Genomic DNA, 23,501 nt, shown 5'->3' on the forward strand with positions numbered 1-23,501 from the left:
TATTCAAAGTGGGGAAAGCAACTGCCAAATAGTGGCAGAAATATGCTTAAAACATTATAATGAGCTGATTCCATTACATTTCACGAAAAACCAAATATTTGAATAATTTTCAAACAATGTCTGTAGGCACTTTCCTTGTCCCATAATAGTTTCGCTCGATCTGCACATTCTGACACTTCATACGCTTTTGTAAGACATGAACAGCTGCACTTAATCTAACCACTTTATCGTCAAAGCACGTCTGTGGTGACGATTCGCACGAATCTGGCACTGATACATGGAGAGCTGAACTGGCTGCTTCTGTGTCATACGACTGTTTTACAGCTTTAGATTGACTGTCGAATCTTTGTGGGAGTTTCCTCTTCATCGTCAGTTGAGGTGGCTTATTTAGGATGTCAGTGTGGGTACTGCATTCCACACGAGTTTGTTATTGTCTGCGTTCATGAACTGGTTTTCTTCGAAATGTAGCGGACAAAACCTAATATTATTACACAGGTAAACTGGGTCTTTCTTCATAAGGTCTTCGCGTCTGCTATTAACAAGCCATTTTCTGCTCCTAAAACGATACATTCATCATTTATACACATATAGTTTGCAAGTGAATCCTGACGATACAGGTTAGTAATATGATGGTATATACCTCTCAGGATCCTTAGGAAACCTACAAAGAGACAGCTGTGGTGTCTTCTTCCTGTTGTTGCTGCAATTTATTGCGCTACAAACGCTCCCGATGGTAAAAACCATTGTATAAATCAAAATAATCAATCACTATTCGCTTTCACGATCGCGCCGAACTCACAGTTGAACCTACCAGCCGCTTGGGGCGCTGCTGGCGCTGTAGGCAACAAAATCGAGGCGAAGTGCCGCGACTGTTTATGTTAGACTGTGGTTCTAACCTTGATTCTAAACTCTTTGAATAAAAATGCTCCTACGAGTAGTGAGTGCATCTTTGAGTTATAAAGTATAAACAAACAAAAAGGTAAACACGAGTTACAGGACGTGTGTGTTGTTAGAAAAAAATGAGGAGAAACAGTGTTGCTTGTTTTGTGATTATGCTGATTTGCGTAAATGAATCATTATTGACAGGTATTTTGTCCCATCATTCTTAAGCCGATGACAGTGTTAAACACATTCGTTTGGGCGACAACCATCGTGAAGTTTCAACTAAATATTACTAATATCAGTGGAAGTTAAATAGCAGTACAGGTATTTACTTCTAACTAACTATACGCGTTAGAGCCTTTGTTCGTCTTGTGTATGTTGACACGTAGGGATTTGAGAAGATAGTGCGTGTCCCTACAGTTAACACCTGATGCTCATCGTTAATTTGCTAGTAAATAACAACCTTATGTCCAGTATTGCTTTCATCTCTCACCATGAGTAATTGATATTTAAGTGTTCACGAGGACTCCATAGACAAGCAGTGTGATAGTTTGCAATACACCACTTTGACCATCGCACTGTGTGTAGAATTAACACTACAATCAACATGGATGGCGCAGCTAAGAAAATATCTTTCGGATTTTCAAAACTTCAAAAACCGTCAGCGCTGAGCAAACCGAAGTTTCAGAAATCCGAAGACAAAGTAGAGTATATTGACTGTTTAGAAAGTAAAACGATCAAAGTGAAAAGGTAATTGTCCTTTCTTCGCTAGTTTAGAAACTTACAATTACGGGTTGATCTTCTGTACATATTTTTAAAACTCAGTATGTTTTAGTGGTACAGGGAAGTCAAGTGACGTCGATGATGTAGAAAACGATAAAAATGAAGTGAAAGTCATTCCACTTCGAAAAAACACCATCCGGTTATTCCCAAAACAAGAAGAAAGTGAGAAGGTGCCCGTCGATGACTCATTGGAAGGTATAGCGGCAAGGGAGATTTTAGAAGGTTTGTATCAGCAGCTTGCTTCACCCGTCTTTTCTTAGCTGAAGGAATTACATACCATAGAATGCTTTTTAGTTACAACTCTGTACATGGCATGGTGTGTCAAAAATCACAATTCTGTACTGTTCCCACTATTGTTGTATTGAATAGGGAATTTGAATAAGTGTACATGTGTCATTGGTCTCCTCTAATAAACTTAAAGGTTGCCATAACCTCATGTCTTTCTTAATGTGAATATCATACATGATCAGTTTATTTATATGACAGTAAGAACGCAAAATAATCAAATGTTGCATAGCCTCAGGCATCGATTTGTTGTCATCAATATTTGCTCAAAATATAATATATATCAGTATGACTTCATGTGAAACCTGCTTTGTGACTGATTCAACCATTGCTAATTTTAAATGTAACTCACCTCATTGCCATCATTGCATCTGTGCTTGATATGCTTTTCAGAAATGTTGTACCACAAACTATAAAATTCCCTGCTAACTATTTTCACACAAATTTTATATATTACCAAAATATTGATTATGAAAAACACCTGGAAGGGAGGGTCATAGTAACTTTTACTGTAGGGTGAAGTGGGGTAAGTGTAACCACATTTTGGCATAGTTCAACTTTGACACCAAATTGCCAACTTGTTATTGAAGATATGATTTTGAAATTTTTCATGCTTAAAGTTTAACTTATTGACTTTTAAACAATCTACATTTTGTTTTTGAAAAAATAAATTATATGGTCAATTAATTGTTTTCAAAATTTTGTGTTGTGAGGTTACACTTGCCCCACGGTTCGGGGCAAGTGTAACCCCGCATTGTTGTACCCATACAGAGCATTGTAAAAGAGACTTGGGGTAAGTGACTTGATTACCCAATTTTTACTGAACTTGAGGATTTTTAAATTATTAAAATATCTTAAATTTTACTCAAGATATGAACTTTTTTGCACACGCCTCTTTGTATATTATGAAATACACAGAAAATGTTAGCTAAACTAAAAAATAAGTGTTAGCCTAAACTGTAAAACACTAAAACAGAATGCTTCATAGATGATTTATTTTTGTTTTAGGCCAGTAATTTATTAGTTTAAATTCTACAAAAGTAATATTTTTTCTTTAGTAGGCAATTTAACAAAAATAATAAAATATCTAGAATCAAGAGAAAAGAAAAATTCACTTTACAAGTTCACTTTCTATTATTTTTCATGGTAATTGAACTCAAGTTGTTGGCAATTTGTGTTTAACACTAAACTGCCCTAATTCAACTTATTATATTCACACTTAGGCCCTAACTGTTATTTAGTCACTGAATCTTGTATGAATAAAATGTAACACCAAATGTCAGGTCTCCCCTGCGACTCAAAGTAGGCTCAGGCAGCACTGGAATGACGTCAGAGGATGGAACTTCCGTCTCATCTCTTCTATCAGGCCAGTAGAATGTGGTGCCATGCTTTGTCTTATTTTTGCATCTGAGGAAAATCACTTCTGCATCTCCTAAATCACTAATTTTGGTAACATGGCCAATAAAATGAACCTTCTTACATTTTGTTGCGAAAGCTACCAGAACATAGTTTCCAACTGTAATTTTATCTTTGACTTCAAAAAAGTTTGCCTCTTTCTCTTCTTCACAGTTTATCATTTCTTTCCTGAGATCGTCCAGTGTTATTATGGTCCCATTTTCTTCATATTTCTTGTTACCCACATGAGCAATCAGGGATTTTTTTCTACAACATTCCGAAATGCCATTTCAGATAAAGTAACAGCACTTTGTTTGGAAGATTTACTTTTCATTACCAAGCCCTTTTATATGTCGATAATGCTCTTTCATTTTGCTTTCTCCTTATTATTCTTGTTTCCTTTGAAATCTTTTTCTTTATAGATGGCATCTTGAAAAGTGATAACTTCAGCTCCTGGTGCAATTCTTTCCTTCTTTGTTTTACCAGTGGGACTACACTGTCGAACTGTGTCATATTTTATAAAAGGAAACGTGGTTTAAAAATATAGTAGACTTAAATAAAAAATAAAATATATCTCACACAAACTCCATATGTACAGGAAGGCCAGTTTAGTTGATCTAGTGTGATAGCAAAAACAAGGTTACAGCTTAATACAGCTTAAATAAATAAATCTGTTCCGGTAAGTTTGTTTGGGGCAAATGAAGTGTAACCTCCCCCCCCCCCCCCCCCCCCCCCCCCCCCCCGGTTACACTTGCCCCAGCTTGTTGGTTACACTTACCCCACATAGGAAAACGTTGGGGTAAGTGTAACCATGCCTGGCATATCAAGAGCTTTATCAGTAGAGTAAAATGAATCTCATATTTGAAATTTTCATGCAAAAGTTAGTTTGTAACCAGAAAATTGTGCAGTTATCTTTAAAACTGCAAGAATGACAGACTATCAAATTCTGAGCGTGTCACTCACTCGCAGAGTGAAAATGTAGATGTCAATTCAAGTCCAAAAATTAATTACCAATTTATGTCAGATTTGACAACTTATGGTTAAATATAACAAAGAAAGGAGTAAATTAATATGTGTGATAGATCAGAGGTAAAAATACAGTTTTTTAAGGCACCATAAGCCGTCGTTACACTAACTCCATGGTTACACTTACCCCACTTCACCCTACTTCAATGTAGTCAGTCATATACTTGCTGTGTACAGGTTCCTGCCACACTTTTCTGCCCATGACTGTGCTATCCATTCACTATTTCTCTTCAGTGTCTTTGTTTATGTTGTCCTTCCGTCTTACTTGGTGCGCTCTTCATCCCCTGCCATTATCCACTGCCCCCTTAAATGGGTTTAGCAGTGTTCTGGCTTCATATTATATGTAGCGGAAAAAATTCTTTTCATTGTCCTTCTAGTAACCCCACTGGATTTGCCAACGTGGGATACAGATGTATCAGTATGTGTCATGTCACATATCTGTTGAGGGCACCTGTGATGGGAACATGGCCGATATTGTATGGTGGTCATATATGCTTTTGTAGTGGTCAAATGTAAGGCCACCCTCTGAAGCTCTCTTCCTCAATTGCTGTTGTCTGACGTGGTTTCCAAAACTGTTTATCTTTATGGAGCTGTGATTATGAAATGCATGTTAATCTGCTAAAGAGTATATTCAACTAATCTGAAACCATCTCATATAATTTCTATCGTGGCTCAGATAAATATTTCACCAAGAGCTATTTCTTTTAGTTTTGCGGATTAATAGACAATTTTGTGTTGTTGTTGCAGAGTTGATTTTTGGTGAATAAACATTATTGGCCCTAGTAAGAGTTACAACAATCCTTATGTTACCTAATTTCTTGTGAGTGGTAGCACTTGTCATGCCCAGAGTCTGTGGGTATCTAGAATATTTTGTTATTTGTATATTATTGTTCACTACTTGATGCAGTCTGTAAGATTCTATCTCGTTTATTGCTAAACTGCTTGAAACCATAGACAGAAACTATAATTGATATTTATTAAAATTGTTTTTGCAGAAGTAGATCAGCTATTGACAATATATTTGCAGTCAGGACAATAAATGAAAATGTATTGGAACGTAAACAAAAAATACATTACTTGTTCATCAATTTTATGAAAGCTTATGATAACCAAAACAGTGTTTAGCAAAATGGGACAAAATCTGATCATTTTAAAAATAGAACTGGAGTAAGACAACCGGAATCTCTTTTCACTTACCTCTTTTATGTAGCCTTGGATCAAGTTGTCATGAAAATCAAATTAACACCTGCTGTGATCCTCCAAAGAAATAAAGTTAAGGTTTTACCATATGCACATGATATTGAGCTCATTGGAAAAATTGTAATAGAGGCTAGGCAGTGGCTTGTGGAGATTGTAGAAGAAGCATCCAAACTTGACCTAAAAGTAGACGACGACCAAAAAAGAAAATACTTGATAGTTCAAAGTTGTAGATATGCATGAAACAATCAGTCACATTTAATAATTGGCAAACATAAATTTGAATATGTTGAATAGTTCAAATTTCTAGATGCTGTCATAGATTAACAAAATCAGAGACAAACAGAAAAGTAAAAATGAGACTGCAAAATGCCAATGAGCCTACTACTCGATACAAAAACTTCTAGCACCACAGCTACTGCCAAGAAAAACTTGAATGAAGCTATATAGCACAGTTATCCAGCCAGTCCTAACGTATGGTGCAGAAATATGGAGTTTAACTAAAATGGTGGAACACCAGACAGAAGTAACTGAAAAAAAGTTTATAGGAAAACCTTTGTGGTTCATAGTATGATAATGATTCACAGAACAGGAAGAGGAGCTACAACACAGAAACCCATATTCTTCCACAACAAGCAACAGTAGTAAGCATAATAAATTGTACTGTAGCTTTTTATGAAAATAAAGTAAGAATAAGAATCTTTATTAGCCTTTCAGTATTTTCTTATACAAAGGTCTTATCGGATAACATTCTCTTTTAATTCCATTATACAGTGTGTGAGCATTATAGACTACATCCTTTGGGGCTATAGTTCCTAGTTTATTATAGTGTAGAACTTGTGAGGGTTTGAGTTCTCTAATTTATTGCGCAGGTCTTTTGTCTGTATATTTTTGTACATTCACAGAATTTAGCACATGCATGTGACTGTATTCTTGCTGCTATTACAGTGCTGCTCATCTTTTGTTACCTGCACACAAATTTTGTTTGCATCTGAATTTTAGGCTGCAAAAACAACTAATACCAGTAGTCTTTGTTGTGCTAACAGAATGAGTTTCAATTCCTTCCTTCATGTATTGGCTTCAGGCACCTATTTTTCCTACATCTCCCATTTTATGGATTTTTACATTGTGTTTACAAGTCCTAGCAGTGCTTTTCGAAAATACATTCTTGATTACCTCTCTATGTAGTTTCTAAACTCATCTGCCTTCGGCTACAGAACCTTGTTCCTAGTGTCCAATAATGAACTTATCAGACTGTCCCCACCACTGTGGTATTATGTGCATGAGAGACTGTTTGACACCAAAGTTGTCTTAAGTTACCTGGTGAAAATAGTGAGATCACAGATGCAAGCAGTGGGAGATGGACTCTGAACTCGTTTGACAAGGGAATAAGTTTAAATGTAAAATGTATAGATCTTATTGATTATCTGGTATTGCTAACAAAATATATAAAATAAACTTTAAAAATGCTGATTTAAAAGATATTCTTCTTGCCGTCTCAACCATCTGTGGGTGACACTCTTTCAACTCTGCTATTACATTTCCTTCCATCTGGACTTTGACTTTAGCCTAGTATTCCCACATTTGTTGTATATGGTGGTCCTTTCTCACATCAGTTCATGGTTTGAGAAATACAGAATGCAAACATAACAAAGAAACAAACAAACAGAGAGAGGCAAAGCTCACAAACAGAGAGAGAGAGAGAGAGAGGAGGGGGTGGGGGGGGGGGGGGCGACAGGGAACTGAGAGGATGGAAGTGATGTCCAGTTGTCAAGAGGAGTCTTTATGGTGGTAGGTGAAGGCATTACACCACAGTTGCCAAGTTGAGATGACTCATTTGGTCAAAATGTCTGATACCAAACAAGAAGTCAAGAAACTAAAAGGTGAAAAAAAAAAAAAAACTGTTAGATAAGGTGGCTAGGAACTGAAAAAGAAATAGTATTTTATGAACTAAGAGGGGAAAATGAAGATCAATATGTACCGACAGAGAAGATAACATATACAGGTCACAAGAGAAACCTGTACTTTATTGTGTACAAATGAAATAGCATGTACTGCTGAAGAAATTTTTTCAAGTGCATCCCATGCAGAAAGACCAAGAAATTATGAGCTGGAATATTATACAAACCATCAGGCTTTTTTGTCCATGCTCTTTGTAACCCTTGTGTAAATGTGAAATGAATGCAGAAACAGGTATCTTCTGCTGTATAATATAATGGAATAGTTTGCTTATACACATTTCATTTCTGGTTGGATCTAGAAAGATCCTCTAATTTACTACAGAGTAAATTTACCCACAATTTTCAATTCTCTGCGTGTACTGTGAACAACTCTTATGGTCTTTTCACTGTAATTTCCACAGTGACAGCAGGACAATGCAGAATTGTAAATTTGGCTGTATTGCCTCGAGTCTTTGCAACTTATTTGATGTCTCTACCATGTTTTATTTACAAAAGGGGTCAGCAGAAGAAAGTGCCAACCAGAAAGAGCATATTGTGGGTTATTGTGTGCTTGGTCAAATTCAAACTCACTTTTAACTCGTGTATCTCAAAAGGGTCTTAAGATACTACTTGCATTAACTATCACATGAAAGAACATATTCTTCTCAACAAAATATCAAATTTCCACAAACGCTATTTTTCCTTAAGGGTGTATAATTAGGCCTACACCTTAAAGCAGGGCCAGCCAGAAATTCTGCACGGGTGCGGTGCTCCTGCACATGTGCAACTTCCGGGTCACAGTGTGCATGCCGCAGCCGTCAGTGTTCATGTAGTGCATGTTTCTACCCACAGATGTCGCTTTATCCACTTGTTGGGATACTCTGTACTGGCTCATTCCAGTGCTCTTTCCACAGCTTGCAAGCCAACCATGGGAAGGTATTTCACGTATTAAACATTTAAAATACTGTCACAGTCTACTCATTGAAACGTCTAGTTTTATGTTAACAATTTAACCCAGTAAGACAAGTAATGCAGTTAACAACCATGGGTTTTTATTAAGCCAGCTTGACTGATGGCACGTAAATATGTGCAATGTTTTTGATCTAGTATTTAAGAAAGAGAGCACTTAGTGACTTCCAGTGAACCTTATTCATGATTTCAAATAACATTAAACTAATGCAAAGTTTCCTATATCTAATTCTCAGTGCCCTCAGTTACAGCCACACTGTCTCACTGACCTCTGAACAAAATGATAACCACAGATATCTCGATGATCACCTGTTATTTAAATACCATTATTGCTATATCTTTCATCAGTTCCATCTGGAATCTGCATAATAACTGACAATTAGTTGAATGTTATGTTTTATCGACTTCAGCTGAGCGTAGCCGTTCACACATTAAAAAAAAAAAAAAAAACCTAAATGTAAGTATACATTGGAACAATCGGTTTAATGATCAATTTTCCTGATAATAATGTAACATGGAGCAGAATGAGGCAATAATGCACAGTTAGTAAACAATAATTTTTAATTATGAAACGAATAAATCCAAACACTTTTATAACTGGTCATAAGAATTGATATGGTTAATATCGGGCTCAAAAGCACGGCTCATTGACAAACGCAAGCAGTTGCAAAGATTTTCATCACTTATGCTTGATTGAAACCTTGATTTATTCATTTTCATCACCGAGAAAAATCTTTCACAAACATATGTCGACCCAAACATGGACATAACTCTTGCGGCTTCTTGGTGCAGGCGTGGAAATTCTTGTTGTGAAAAATTTTGTAGAATTCTTTTGTACTTCACACTGCAAAGAACTTGTCCTTCAGTCTTGTACTGCACTGTAGGTCGATCAGTTCCATCTGTAGATCATTCGGAGCATCTTCAACTGACGACGAGAACGGTCGAGCAAAGAGGTGAATGACAGGAGACAAACTCGTAACATCTGCAAATTGTGCTCGAAATTGTTCCGTAATTTTTACAATTATTGACACGTATTTTTTAAATCTAGCACTTTCATGGACCAGTCCAAGAGTCGGGAAATGTGACCAGTCCAAGAGTCGGGAAATGTGACCAGTCCAAGAGTCGGGAAATGTGCAGTGTTTTCTGTCAAAAGCTGGCTCTCCCAAAGTGCAAGCTTCCTTTCAAAGACATTTACTTTTTCCAACATGACAGAAATTAAATTATTTTCACCTTGCAAACTGACATTCAAGCTTTTCATGCGAGATGTAATGTCCACGAGAAATGCAAGGCCTGATATCCAAGTGTCTTCCAACATAGGTTCACTTTTTCCCTTCTCATGTAAGAATGTTACTATTACCAAACGTAAATCAAAAAATATTTTCAGCATTTTACCTCGACTGAGCCAGCGTACTTCGGTACAGTAAGGTATGTCGCCGTACTCTGCTCCTAATTCCTCCAAGAACTGTCGAAACTGGTGATGTGTAAGCCCATATGTCTTCAGATAGTTTACAGTATGCACAAAAATTTGCATGGCGTTTTCTAATGTTACTGATTTTGCACAAAGCGCCTCTCGATGCAGAATGCAGTGAATTCCATACAACGTCTCGTCTGTGCGCCCTAGCTTTTTGCGCATCCATGCTATGAGTCCTCTCTGATGGCCTTGCATTGATGGTGCTCCATCTGTGGTCACTGAGATTAACCGATTCTAGTCCATACTGACACCATCAATCGCTTGCTCGACAGCTTGGAGTAAGTACGCACCTGTAGTAGTCCCTTTCAAAGGTACTAAGTCCAAAACGTCCTCTGCTACACAAAGTGCGTTATTGACACCTCGTATGTATATCACAACCTGGGCTGTATCTGTAAGATCTGTTGCTTCATCGAGCGCAACAGAGAAAGCAACAAAGTCTTTAGCCTTATTTATTAGCTGCATGTGCACATCACCGGCCATAGCACTGATATGTCTTGTCACTGTTTGTTTGGATGGACTAATTTCTTGAAACCTGCTAATGTTCGTGGGACACAGAAGTTCTGCAACATCAGTCAGACACCCTTTCACAAACTCCCCTTCGGAAAAGGGTTTCCCAGATTGTACAATTCTTAATGCGATTTTAAAACTTGCTTGCAGTGAAAATTTAGTGTGGTTGTCATTGTGGAAAATTGAAAACAGTACATTGTGCAGCGTACAGTAAAATAGACATAAATGTAACACAAGAAACTAAGAGTTCAAGTGCCGCGCAGGATTAGCTGAGTGGTCTCAGGCAGTGCAGTCATGGACTGCGCGGCTGGTCCGGCGGAGGTTCGAGTCCTCCCTCAGGCATGGGTGTGTGTGTTTGTCCTTAGGATAATTTAGGTTAAGTAGTGTGTAAGCTTAGGGACTGATGACCTTAGCAGTTAAATCCCATAAGATTTCACACACATTTGAACATTTAAGGTTCAAGAAGTATCAGTTATTTTGACGTACAGTAAAATCGAGTTGATGTGTCTCATCCATTTTCTTAAGGACATTTAATTTTGCTTGGTGTTCTTCACTGTTGAGTACACTACACTCGTCTTTATGATATGTATTGTAGTGTCTTTCAATTGAAAACTTACGCTGGCCACCTATTATTCAGCGCACAGCAAACACTGTGAGTTTTCGCCAATGGCTACAAAAAAGAATTGCAGTTCCCAGTCATTTTTAAACGACTGAGAGTATAGATCTCCCATCCTTTGCTTTTTCACAGTACCTGCTGTTTCTCAGTACTTCTCTGTTAAGTTTACGGTCACCAGGGGTAAACGAGACTGGGTATGTTGCACTCTTGCTTGTACCACAAAACAGGGATGTGGAGCCGCCGCCATTCATTTAGGACTCATGTGTAATAACAAATGTCGCACATGTGCACACATGTGCAGCACTTCTGCACGTCTGCACACTGTGCAGCGTTTGGCCGACCCTGCCTTAAAGGATCAGATAACAAAGGATTTTTAAAAGCAGTGGTCAATCATGGTATAATTAACAGCTTGTGTTGGTCCATGGTGATTTTTTGTCACTGTTGGTTTGTAAAACACTGGCATCAATATCACAGGGTCACACCCAATAGCCAGGCATGTTCAGTGACAAGTGGAGGACCTTTCCCATTCTCCCAAGCCTCACAATGGTTTGCTTAAATAAAGATTTTCAAGCCTGGGAGTGTGTTTCTTAAATAGTTCCCAAGCCTTTGGACAAATTAGCAGAGTTTCTCAAGCTTCATCTTTTGATATGTTTGTGGCTCTCAAGCTGACTTACTGACACATCAGAAAACAGCGTTAGTACTGTGTTGATGTTAATTTTGCTTTAATTTTAGTAACAAGTGTTTTTGGGGAACAGTATTGCTGACCCACTGTTGTTGTAGGTGCCACAGGTAGACTTGTGAGTGTGTGCTAATCAGAGATGTGGCGTGTATATTTTTCAAGCAGTGAGTGAAACAGTCTCTAAGGACAATAAGGATGTATGAAATCTATGTGCACCATTCTCCTGAGATTTCAAAGACATTGCCATAGTTACGGTTTTGAAACAACAAATTCTGGGGAATCATCAGTTGGTTCTGCTATTTTGGTAATAAATAACGAGAAAACCAGTGGCAACCTTTCCACTTTGTTTTCAATTTATTTGGAATAAACTGGCAGTATTCTCTTGTTCTGGCAACTCTTGAAAATATATATATATATATAATAGAGGGAAACATTCCACGTGGGAAAAATATATCTAAAAAGGAAGATGATGAGACTTACCAAACAAAAGCGCTGGCAGGTCGATAGACACACAAACAAACACAAACATACACACAAAATTCTAGCTTTCGCAACCAACGGTTGCCTCGTCAGGAAAGAGGGAAGGAGAGGGAAAGACAAAAGGATTTGGGTTTTAAGGGAGAGGGTAAGGAGTCATTCCAATCCCGGGAGCGGAAAGACTTACCTTAGGGGGAAAAAAGGACAGGTATACACTCGCACACACACACGTATCCATCCGCATATACTCTTTGCCTTTACAAATGTCTGCTTGTGTCTGCCAGCGCTTTTGTTTGGTAAGTCTCATCATCTTTCGTTTCATATATATATATATATATATACAGCCCGTGTTACTTTAAAATCAATTTCCTTGTTAGGTTAGGTTAATTTCTTATCAGTTAAGGTAGATTTTCTATCCTTATCTATCCCGTGAGATTTTTTTTTTTTAAATAAATGATCTTGAATTTTATATTAATATTATCTTAATTTTTTTAATATCTTATATATATATATATATATATATATATATATATATATATATAACTTTCTTCCTGAGAAGCTCTGGCTAATTCCATTTTGACATTTTCAGCAAAAATGAATTCAAGTTTTTCTCACAGTTTGTGTGTAAACACAAAAATGTGAGAATTTGGTATTCCTTTAGGCATTGTAGGCTAGTTTGCACAGCCAATCTCTTTCGAGTGGCCACAATTCCATAACTTGCAGACTTTCCTGGACTTGTTGCAAAAAAGTTTCACTCAGCATGTACACTAAAGTCATTGAGGCAGTAGCACTGGTTGATGAAAGTCTTGAAAGTTTGGTGCTGCGCTGTGGACCAATTGCTGAATTGTATTATTTTCTGCACGTTTGTCACTTGTAGTTCCAATAAACACACAACTGGTGATTTATCTGGTAATAAATATGCAACCATTCGCTTTTTTAATTCTTTGATACATTTTATTGAAACATAAACATGTTTTTGAGGCACTGCAGATCATCGTCAGGTGGAGGTTTTACAAAATGACTATGCTGTGGACCAAGTGTAGCTAGCTGCAGTGCTGACACTGCTGGTGTAAATGATGGAAATTTAGTAATCAGTGACAAACCGTTTACAAAACTGTTTGTTTCTTATATTTTAGGTACTTGTGGTGCACCGCCTTGTTGTATCTGTATCAAAGCACTTCCTATTATGTACATTATTAAGCTATGTGCACAAATATATAGATATAACTGTTAATGTACATTAAAATTATGTTGCCAATATAAAAACACTCCTGCAGCCATTAGAATTTACTGAAATATAATATCTGTACTATAATACAATGTATCTCATGCCAAACACCACAATGTGGTAAAGTGTAATATCTGTTGTGTCCATATTCTGTGTAAAAGCATCCTGTGTTTAGTTTCTGTGAATCAAGTAAAACCAAGTGCAGCTAAATACTGTGATATTTGCGCACATAGCTGAATGGTGTACATTATAGGAAGAGTTTTGATATGGATGCCACAAGGCAGCACATTGTAAATGCCTAAAACATAGAAACTTTTAGTTTCGTCACCAATTACTAAATTTCTGTCAATTCCACCAGCAGCATCAGCACTACATATAGCTACACTTAGTCCACGGCATAATGTTCTTGTAAGCCTCAGCATAATGTTCTTGTAACACCCCCATCTGATGATGAGCCTACAGTGGCTTGAAAATGTCTTTATGGTTGAATAAATCATATCAAAAAATTTTAAAAAATCAAATGGTTGCATATTTATTACTAAGTAAATCACAAATTTAAACCATAGTCGCAGTTCATAATCCACAATGGATATACTGAAACACACAATTTTTGTCATAATGACATGAACTGCACTTGTGCCATATCGTAGAGTACCACTTTTCTTCATCTTCTTTTTATTTTTCCCCTGGCATTCATCCAGTGTAGAATGCAATCCACTTTTTCAACATTTCGCAAATTATATGTTGTTATTTAACTTTATGGCCATATGCCATTCTTGACACCACAGTCATCCGGGTAACCTAAGGGTGAAGTAGTGTGCACTATCTGTCTGCGAATCATTTGTTCCAAGTATTATTATACAGTATGTTAACTGCTTGCATATTGTGTTCTCTGGGATGGAATTTGGGTACCAGATCAATAATTACCTAAATGAGCCTGGGAAACCACCTAAAAATCACACTCATGCTGGCTGCTGTACGAGCCTATGGCCGTCAATCCAGAATGCAAAAGCATCTGGCCCGCACCTCTGCTCACAAGCTAGCACACTGCACTTTACACTATATGGGCTGTATGTCTTAGGCTGTCACTAATTATGCAAAATCTTTTGTGTTGTATGTGCTCATTTTTGATAAAATGGACAACAATGGGATGCACAGTAGTTTGACCATATTCCCATTGAAAACTTTGGACAGCATCCTGGAAATGAAAGAGTGATTCTCTGCAAACTCAAGCGTTGCAATGATTTCACCAAGCTTAAAATTTTGCTTCATAGTTTTGAGATATTATGTTTGATTCTTTGAAACAAAGTATTGAATGGTGAGGTCAGAGATTTTTGATTCCATCTCTGTGATGAAATATTCTACCATCAGTTGCTTAGTTTCAAGTGATGCATGATCTGTTTGAATCCACTGTATGTACTCCACAGTTTCTTCAGGATCAGTGTCCTTGTACAGTTCAGTAACGCGTGATTCAAGTGCATTTCTTCAGGGCATCTGTCACATTGATGCGGCATCTAAGCTTTACTTGTTTGCAAACAGTTCTATGATCTTTGGATGGTAAAGGTCAAGAATAGGGCCAGTGGCATATTTAATGTGTTTTGTGTGGGAATGTTGTTTTGTATTATGCAGCCAATGAGAGAGCAACAGGCAGACAATGTGTTTTGAAGTAATACAATCAGAAGTAAAGGTGAAACATTGCTGTAAACTAGGATTATAAATTGCTCCTTGCTTGAGTCGCAGCTATTTAGACTGTGCTAGTATCTGCAAACCAAGGGCAGCTTCGCAAGCCATGATATTTAAAAAAGCAGTGAAATATTTCTCTGCTCTGTGTTGCTGCACAATCAGTCTGCACGAGCACACAAAGTAAGTGAATCAATGTTTTTTAATTAAATCATGGGAGAAGGTTGGTGGATAAATGTTTATTAATGTAACAAACATGTGACTCTATTATTAATAAACATTGATCCACTTACCTTCTCCCATGATTTAATTTAAAAAAACATTGTCCACTTAGTGTGCTCGCACGGGTTGATTCCCTAGTCATTTAACCACAACATTTGATACATTTGTGTGACTCTCCAATTAATTCATGAAACATGCACCAACATACGACATGGCTTTGCAGAACTAAATTGCTTAAATCAGTCCACTTTATAGCACTTGCTGCCATAATCACAAAATGTTTCTCTCAAAACTTATTAATTCCACTCAAAACAGCAAACAAAACAGTGGTTTCAATTTTGGTGCTAGAAACACATTGCCTGTCTATTTGCCTGTCATTGGTTCTGTTAAAGAAGCTTCCCATTGACCACGAGAACTGACGTGTTGCCAACCTACGAGCAAAACATAAGCACCACTGTGAATACTGCTAGCCCTGATCTTGACTTTAGCCTTTTTGGTGACCTCCGTAGCTCTTGGTCATCAAACAACATGCCAAAAAATTCTTGTTTCTAGGAGAAATTGTTAACAAAACAATAAAATGTAGAACTGAACAGTTAGTTTGATGTGAGACAAGACAAAGTGTGGTAAAAATTAATTTTTCATTTACAAAATTCCATTGCAATTTTAAATTTCTGAGAAACAGCAAATCATTTTATCTTTTGAATCTCACTGAATTTCAAAATCTACTTATCATATGTAGAATGATTTGTAATGCTACTTGTCTTAGATTTCCTCTGTTGTTGCTGGGATGAATACTTGTGATCTTGCTTTAACGCAATGCCATATTATAATTGCATTCCTTATGCCTGTAAGAACATTAAGGTAGCACTCTAATTACTGAAATGATGTAGTTACATCAATTTAAACAAAATATCACCTTACTGCTCAAAAACTTATTCCAACAACTTTGCACAAAGACTGTCTCATTCTAAAAACCCCACAAAGTCATTGCCATGCCACACATTATAATGCAGCAATAATGACATATGCTGAACTCCATTACTGATGTTGTTGTTGTGGTCTTCAGTCCTGAGACTGGTTTGATGCAGCTCTCCATGCTACTCTATCCTGTGCAAGCTTCTTCATCTCCCAGTACCTACTGCAAGCTACATCCTTCTGAATCTGCTTAGTGTATTGATCTCTTGGTCTCCCTCTACGATTTTTACCCTCCACGCTGCCCTCCAATGCTAAATTTGTGATCCCTTGATGCCTCAGAACATGTCCTACCAACCGATCCCTTCTTCTAGTCAAGTTGTGCCACAAACTTCTCTTCTCCCCAATCCTATTCAATACCTCCTCATTAGTTACGTGATCTACCCATTTTATCTTCAGCATTCTTCTGTAGCACCACATTTCGAAAGCTTCTATTCTCTTCTTGTCCAAACTAGTTATCGTCCATGTCTCACTTCCATACATGGCTACACTCCATACAAATACTTTCAGAAACGACTTCCTGACACCTAAATCTATATTCGATATTAACAAATTTCTCTTCTGGAGAAACGCTTTCCTTGCCATTGCCAGTCTACATTTTATATCCTCTCTACTTCGACCATCATCGGTTATTTTACTCCCTAAATAGCAAAACTCCTTTACTACTTTAAGTGTCTCATTTCCTAATCTAATTCCCTCAGCATCAACCGACTTAATTTGACTACATTCCATTATCCTCGTTTTGCTTTTGTTGATGTTCATCTTATATCCTCCTTTCAAGACACTGTCCATTCCGTTCAACTGCTCTTCCAAGTCCTTTGCTGTCTCTGACAGAATTACAATGTCATCGGCAAACCTCAAAGGTTTTACTTCTTCTCCATGAATTTTAATACCTACTCCGAATTTTTCTTTTGTTTCCTTTACTGCTTGCTCAATATACAGATTGAATAACATCGGGGAGAGGCTACAACCCTGTCTCACTCCTTTCCCAACCACTGCTTCCCTTTCATGACCCTCGACTCTTATAACTGCCATCTGGTTTCTGTACAAATTGTAAATAGCCTTTCGCTCCCTGTATTTTACCCCTGCCACCTTCAGAATTTGAAAGAGAGTATTCCAGTCAACATTGTCAAAAGCTTTCTCTAAGTCTACAAATGCTAGAAACGTAGGTTTGCCTTTTCTTAATCTTTCTTCCAAGATAAGTCGTAAGGTCAGTATTGCCTCACGTGTTCCAACATTTCTACGGAATCCAAACTGATCTTCCCCGAGGTCGGCTTCTACCAGTTTTTCCATTCGTCTGTAAAGAATTCGCGTTAGTATTTTGCAGCTGTGACTTATTAAACTGATAGTTCGGTAACTTTCACATCTGTCAACACCTGCTTTCTTTGGGATTGGAATTATTATATTCTTCTTAAAGTCTGAGGGTATTTCGCCTGTCTCATACATCGTGCTCACCAGATGGTAGAGTTTTGTCATGACTGGCTCTCCCGAGGCCATCAGGAGTTCTAATGGAATGTTGTCTACTCCCGGGGCCTTGTTTTGACTTAGGTCTTTCAGTGCTCTGTCAAACTCTTCACGCAGTATCTTATCTCCCATTTCATCTTCATCTACATCCTCTTCCATTTCCATAATATTGTCCTCAAGTACATCGCCCTTGTATAAACCCTCTATATACTCCTTCCACCTTTCTGCTTTCCCTTCTTTGCTTAGAATTGGGTTGCCATCTGAGCTCTTGATATTCATACCAGTGGTCCTCTTCTCTCCAAAGGTCTCTTTAATTTTCCTGTAGGCAGTATCTATCTTACCCCTAGTGAGACAAGCCTCTACATCCTTACATTTGTCCTCTAGCCATCCCTGCTTAGCTATTTTGCACTTCCTGTCGATTTCATTTTTGAGACGTTTGTATTCCTTTTTGCCTGCTTCATTTACTGCATTTTTATATTTTCTCCTTTCATCAATTAAATTCAATATTTCTTCTGTTACCCAAGGATTTCTATTAGCCCGCGTCTTTTTACCTACTTGATCGTCTGCTGCCTTCACCACTTCATCCCTCAGAGCTACCCATTCGTCTTCTACTGTATTTCTTTCCCCCATTCCTGTCAATTGTTCCCTAATGCTCTCCCTGAAACTCTCTACAACCTCTGGTTCTTTCAGTTTATCCAGGTCCCATCTCCTTAAATTCCCACCTTTTTGCAGTTTCTTCAGTTTCAATCTGCAGTTCATAACCAATGGATTGTGGTCAGAATCTACATCTGCCCCAGGAAATGTCTTACAATTTAAAACCTGGTTCCTAAATCTCTGTCTTACCATTATATAATCTATCTGAAACCTGTCAGTATCTCCAGGCTTCTTCCATGTATACAGCCTCCTTTCATGATTCTTGAACCAAGTGTTAGCTATGATGCTATGCTCCGTGCAAAATTCTACAAGGCGCCTTCCTCTTTCATTCCTTCCCCCCAATCCATATTCACCTACTATGTTTCCTTCTCTCCTTTTTCCTACTGACGAATTCCAGTCACCCATGACTATTAAATTTTCGTCTCCCTTCACTACCTGAATAATTTCTTTTATCTCGTCATACATTTCATCTATTTCTTCATCATCTGCAGAGCTAGTTGGCATATAAACTTGTACTACTGTAGTAGGCATGGGCTTTGTGTCTATCTTGGCCACAATAATGCGTTCACTATGCTGTTTGTAGTATCTAACCTGCACTCCTATTTTTTTTATTCATAATTAAACCTACTCCTGCATTACCCCTATTTGATTTTGTATTTATAACCCTGTAATCACCTGACCAAAAGTCTTGTTCCTCCTTCCACCGAACTTCACTAATTCCCACTATATCTAACTTTAATCTATCCATCTCCCTTTTTAAATTTTCTAACCTACCTGCCCGATTAAGTGATCTGACATTCCACACTGCGATCCGTAGAACGCCAGTTTTCATTCTCCTGATAACTGATATGTTTTACAATATGTTTTTCAGTTTGTGTAATAGTACAATTCTGATTGTGTTCAAGTCAGATTAGATGAAATGATCTTTAAACAATGATTTTACATCTGAATTACTTTACTAATTTTATAATTAACATTTTTTCAGTGTGTGTATGTGTTATGGATTCAGTTGCATACACATCTTGTGAGGTAATTTATGTCCTGTCCCAGAACTGTTAACATGTCAATAATACTAGAACATTCTGAGGAATGTAAAGCTGCATCATAAAAGTGAATATAAAGTCCTCAACCCAGTGGAAATACGAATAGACAAAAACAGCAGTTACTTAAAATATGTGAGGAGGACATACAACTATGGAACTGATAAGTCCCAGTCCACCACATTGCAGTCTTAACATTTTTCTCAGAAATGGCCTAATAGTTGTTTGCGTGAGAAACTTTACTAGTTAAAGTTGCCCTTTAAGGGGAGAAAAAAGTATTTATGAAAATTTGTTATTTTATTGAGAAAAGATGTTTTTTCAAATGCTGGTCAATGCAAGCCTGTATCAGGTATCTTTTCTTAGACACAGGGGTTCAAAAATCACTTACTTTGGCAGCAAATTTGTTTCTGGACAACTTCAGCCCCTAAATAATAAAGAGTGTGTGTGTGTAGCTGCTGGCTTGCTCCTTGTAGTTGAAGCTGAGAAGGTATAGGCCGTTCCTCCTATGGATCTGCCTACTGTTTTCCTCTGCTACACCTTATCCACTATTTGGGTATGTCACATCTTAATTTATCAGTAAACACAGCTACATAACTATATTCCAGTATAATCCACAAACTAATTCTTGTGAATGTGTTATCAAGGAAATAGGACAATTGTGTAAAACTTACTGCTCTACAAGGCACACTACCTGGGCACAACTAGTTCCAGAATTTCAAGTAATCCTTAATAAATGCAGGTTCGAGTCCTGTCACCAAATGAAGTTTTCTTTTTCTTTTTTAAAAAGATAGGTTTTATGTAGCTGCTGGCTCGCTCCTGCAGTTGAAACTGAGTCAGAACACTTCATGAGGCCCATCACCCAACGTAACATTTGACATATCTACCTTTTTGTTTTAATATAGTTATTGTAATTGCTTCTCTTGAAGCAGAGGTCCAGCTAATAAGTGCTTCTGAATCCCCATGTGTAGCTGAGGAAAGGCTTGACTTCTTCATGTTCTACAGCTGTTATTGGAGCAAATGTCTGCCCCCGGTAGCTGAGTGGTCAGTGCGACAGACTGTCAGTCCAAAGGGCCCGGGTTCGATTCCCGGCTGGGTCGGAGATTTTCTCCGCTCAGGGACTGAGTGTTGTGTTGTCCTACTCATCATCATTTCATCCCCATCGACGCACAAGTCGCTGAAATGGCGTCAAATCGAAAGACTTGCACCAGGCGAACGGTCTACCCAACGGGAGTCCCTCGTCATACGACATTTCATTTTTTTCATTGGAGCAAATGAAGGTAACTTCTACTCATATCATGAAAAAGCATGTCCTCTACTTTCCTTTTACAAACATATATTTCCTTGAATTGGTGTACCGGTCATTAGTGTGACTCATGAATTTGAGTATAACACAACTTTTCATACTACGTATAAACCTCAAAGGCTCAACATGACAATCCAGATTGCAGTATATTTCTTTTGTCTCAGAACCATACTGTCTTTAGTTCTCGTTCTTGGAGAGTGTGGTTGCTCTTTGATGGTCAAGCAATTGCCAAGCCGTGACACCAGAATGTAAAAGGCCCTGCACATAGCAGGTGAAGCCATTTATTTGTTCACACATTTGTCGTTTCCTCATATTCCACACCTCACGTTTAATGTCTGCATATACAAAAACAAATACCTATGCACAGTATACATTCCTTGACTTACTCCCTACTTAGTATTATTCTGTTATGATCATCTTTCCTTATACTACACAAGGAGTGTGAAATATCATTTGCCTCAATGATATTTAACACGTCACTGTTTCAAAAACTATGAACCCAAAAGTACAAAACTTACAGATTTTTATAAATAAGCTACTATCCAATAAGGTAATAAAAATAGAGATAGCTAATCCACCTACATAAAGAGATCAAATTACTTCAATTTGGGGGAAATTTTGTTGTGACAGAAATTATTGGCAATGTCGAGTGTCACTTGGAGCCAAAGTGGTGAGGCAAATGTCATAAAACTTACAGAATGTGCACAACACAAACTGTTCAAGTTTTGTAGTCTACCACAACTATCTGCTGAGTTACTGCACTTCATACAGAGCTAAAATGTTTGATATGTTGCTGTGACATTTGCACATCTTTCACTTAAGAGGCCCCTACTCACAAACTATTAACATTTGAGAGCTAGATATTTGTAAATTTTAAATTTGATCATTGAGTAAATGTGCATACCATGTTTGAAAAAAATACGGTTGAGTGGGAAACCCTAGGTCACCTGAGATAGAATCACCCCAAATTTTGTGTTATTTGTTGTATAACTCTTCACATGTGTTTTCATTGCAAGTGAAATGTTTCAAATATGCCATGCACATGGCCACAAATTTTTGTCTGGTTCACACAAATTATTAACCATGTTGTTGTTGTTGTTGTTGTTGTTGTTGTTGTTGTCGTTGTCGTCTTCAGTCCTGAGACTGGTTTGATGCAGCTCTCCATGCTACTCTATCCTGTGCAAGCTTCTTCATCTCCCAGTACTTACTGCAACCTACATCCTTCTGAATCTGCTTAGTGTATTGATCTCTTGGTCTCCCTCTACAATTTTTACCCTCCACACTGCCCTCCAATGCTAACTTTGTGATCCCTTGATGCCTCAGAACATGTCCTACCAACCGGTCCCTTCTTCTTGTCAAGTTGTGCCACAAACTCCTCTTCTCCCCAATTCTATTCAATACCTTCTCATTAGTTATGTGATCTACCCATCTAATCTTCAGCATTCTTCTGTAGCACCACATTTCAAAAGCTTCTATTCTCTTCTTGTCCAAACTATTTATCGTCCATGTTTCACTTCCATATATGGCTGCACTCCATACAAATACTTTCAGAAACGACTTCCTGGCACTTAAATCTATACTCGATGTTAACAAATTTCTCTTCTTCAGAAACGCTTTCCTTGCCATTGCCAGTCTACATTTTATATCCTCTCTACTTTGACCACCATCAGTTACTTTGCTCCCCAAGTAGCGAAACTCATTTACTACTTTAAGTGTCTCCTATACTAATCTAATTCCCTCAGCATCACCCGACTTAATTTGACTACATTCCATTATCCTCGTTTTGCTTTTGTTGATGTTCATCTTATATCCTCCTTTCAAGACACTGTCCATTCCGTTCAACTGCTCTTCCAAGTCCTTTGCTGTCTCTGACAGAAGTACAATGTCATCGGCAAACCTCAATGTTTTAATTTCTTCTCCATGGACTTTAATACCTACTGAAAAGGCTCCTGCCCCTCTTCAGGAGCCACACGTTTGTCTGGCCTCTCAACAGATACCCATCTGTTGTGGTTGCACCTACGATACGGCCATGTGTATCGCTGAGGCACGCAAGCCTCCCCACCAACGGCAAGGTCCATGGTTCAAATTGCTATTTTACTGTAGTCACTGTTTTCTGGAATGTTTTGAAGATGACGATAAGCTACATTGCCAAATCATGTTGTAATCTGTCTGATCTTAAGTGCTCATGGACTTGAGTGATTTGTACTTTTCTTTTCTACCGCTTAATGCTAGTGATAGCTTAGAGTGTATACAATTCTTAATTGAAAGTTCTCTTTCAGAGTCAAAGGGAAAGCAGAAGGAAGCGGCTCCTTCTACACTTGTAATCGATCAAAAAGAGCAAGAGACTGTTGATCTCCAGAAAGAGGTTTGTTGAAGACACCGTCTTTGCATTTCTAAGTTACAGTCATTGTATTTTGGAATATGCTGCATAGTTTTGAGTTGAAATCTGTGAAATTTTGAACTTACTGATGTAAGTTTTTTTCATTACTTGCAGCCTACTTTGGAAGATTATGAAACTGTACCTGTTTCCAGTTTCGGCATGGCAATGTTAAGAGGAATGGGTTGGGATCCTAACAAAGGTGTTGGAAAGAATGAAAAGTAAGAACACCATTGTTGAAATTTAATCAGTTGAACATATTACCCTCATTTTGTTGTTTCTGCTACATTTAGAAGCATTGATACTGACGGCAAATAAAAGTAGTCCTTAACAA

The 23,501-nt window shown here is 37.7% G+C and overlaps 1 protein-coding gene across 1 annotated transcript in view; it reads left to right on the top strand.

Annotated features, from left to right (window-relative positions):
* Positions 1-902: 902 nt before the first annotated feature.
* The window catches only part of LOC126173395 (G-patch domain and KOW motifs-containing protein), a 28,174-nt gene continuing 5,575 nt past the window's right edge, over positions 903-23,501 (top strand). The window contains exons 1-4 of the mRNA XM_049920953.1: positions 903-1,632; positions 1,718-1,887; positions 23,070-23,155; positions 23,285-23,388. Coding sequence (XP_049776910.1) covers positions 1,490-1,632; positions 1,718-1,887; positions 23,070-23,155; positions 23,285-23,388 — 503 coding nt within the window. The 5' untranslated portion in view covers positions 903-1,489. The remainder of the gene's footprint in view (positions 1,633-1,717; positions 1,888-23,069; positions 23,156-23,284; positions 23,389-23,501) is intronic.

Source organism: Schistocerca cancellata, chromosome 1 (genome assembly GCF_023864275.1).
Source record: "Schistocerca cancellata isolate TAMUIC-IGC-003103 chromosome 1, iqSchCanc2.1, whole genome shotgun sequence".
NCBI lineage: Eukaryota > Metazoa > Arthropoda > Insecta > Orthoptera > Acrididae > Schistocerca > Schistocerca cancellata.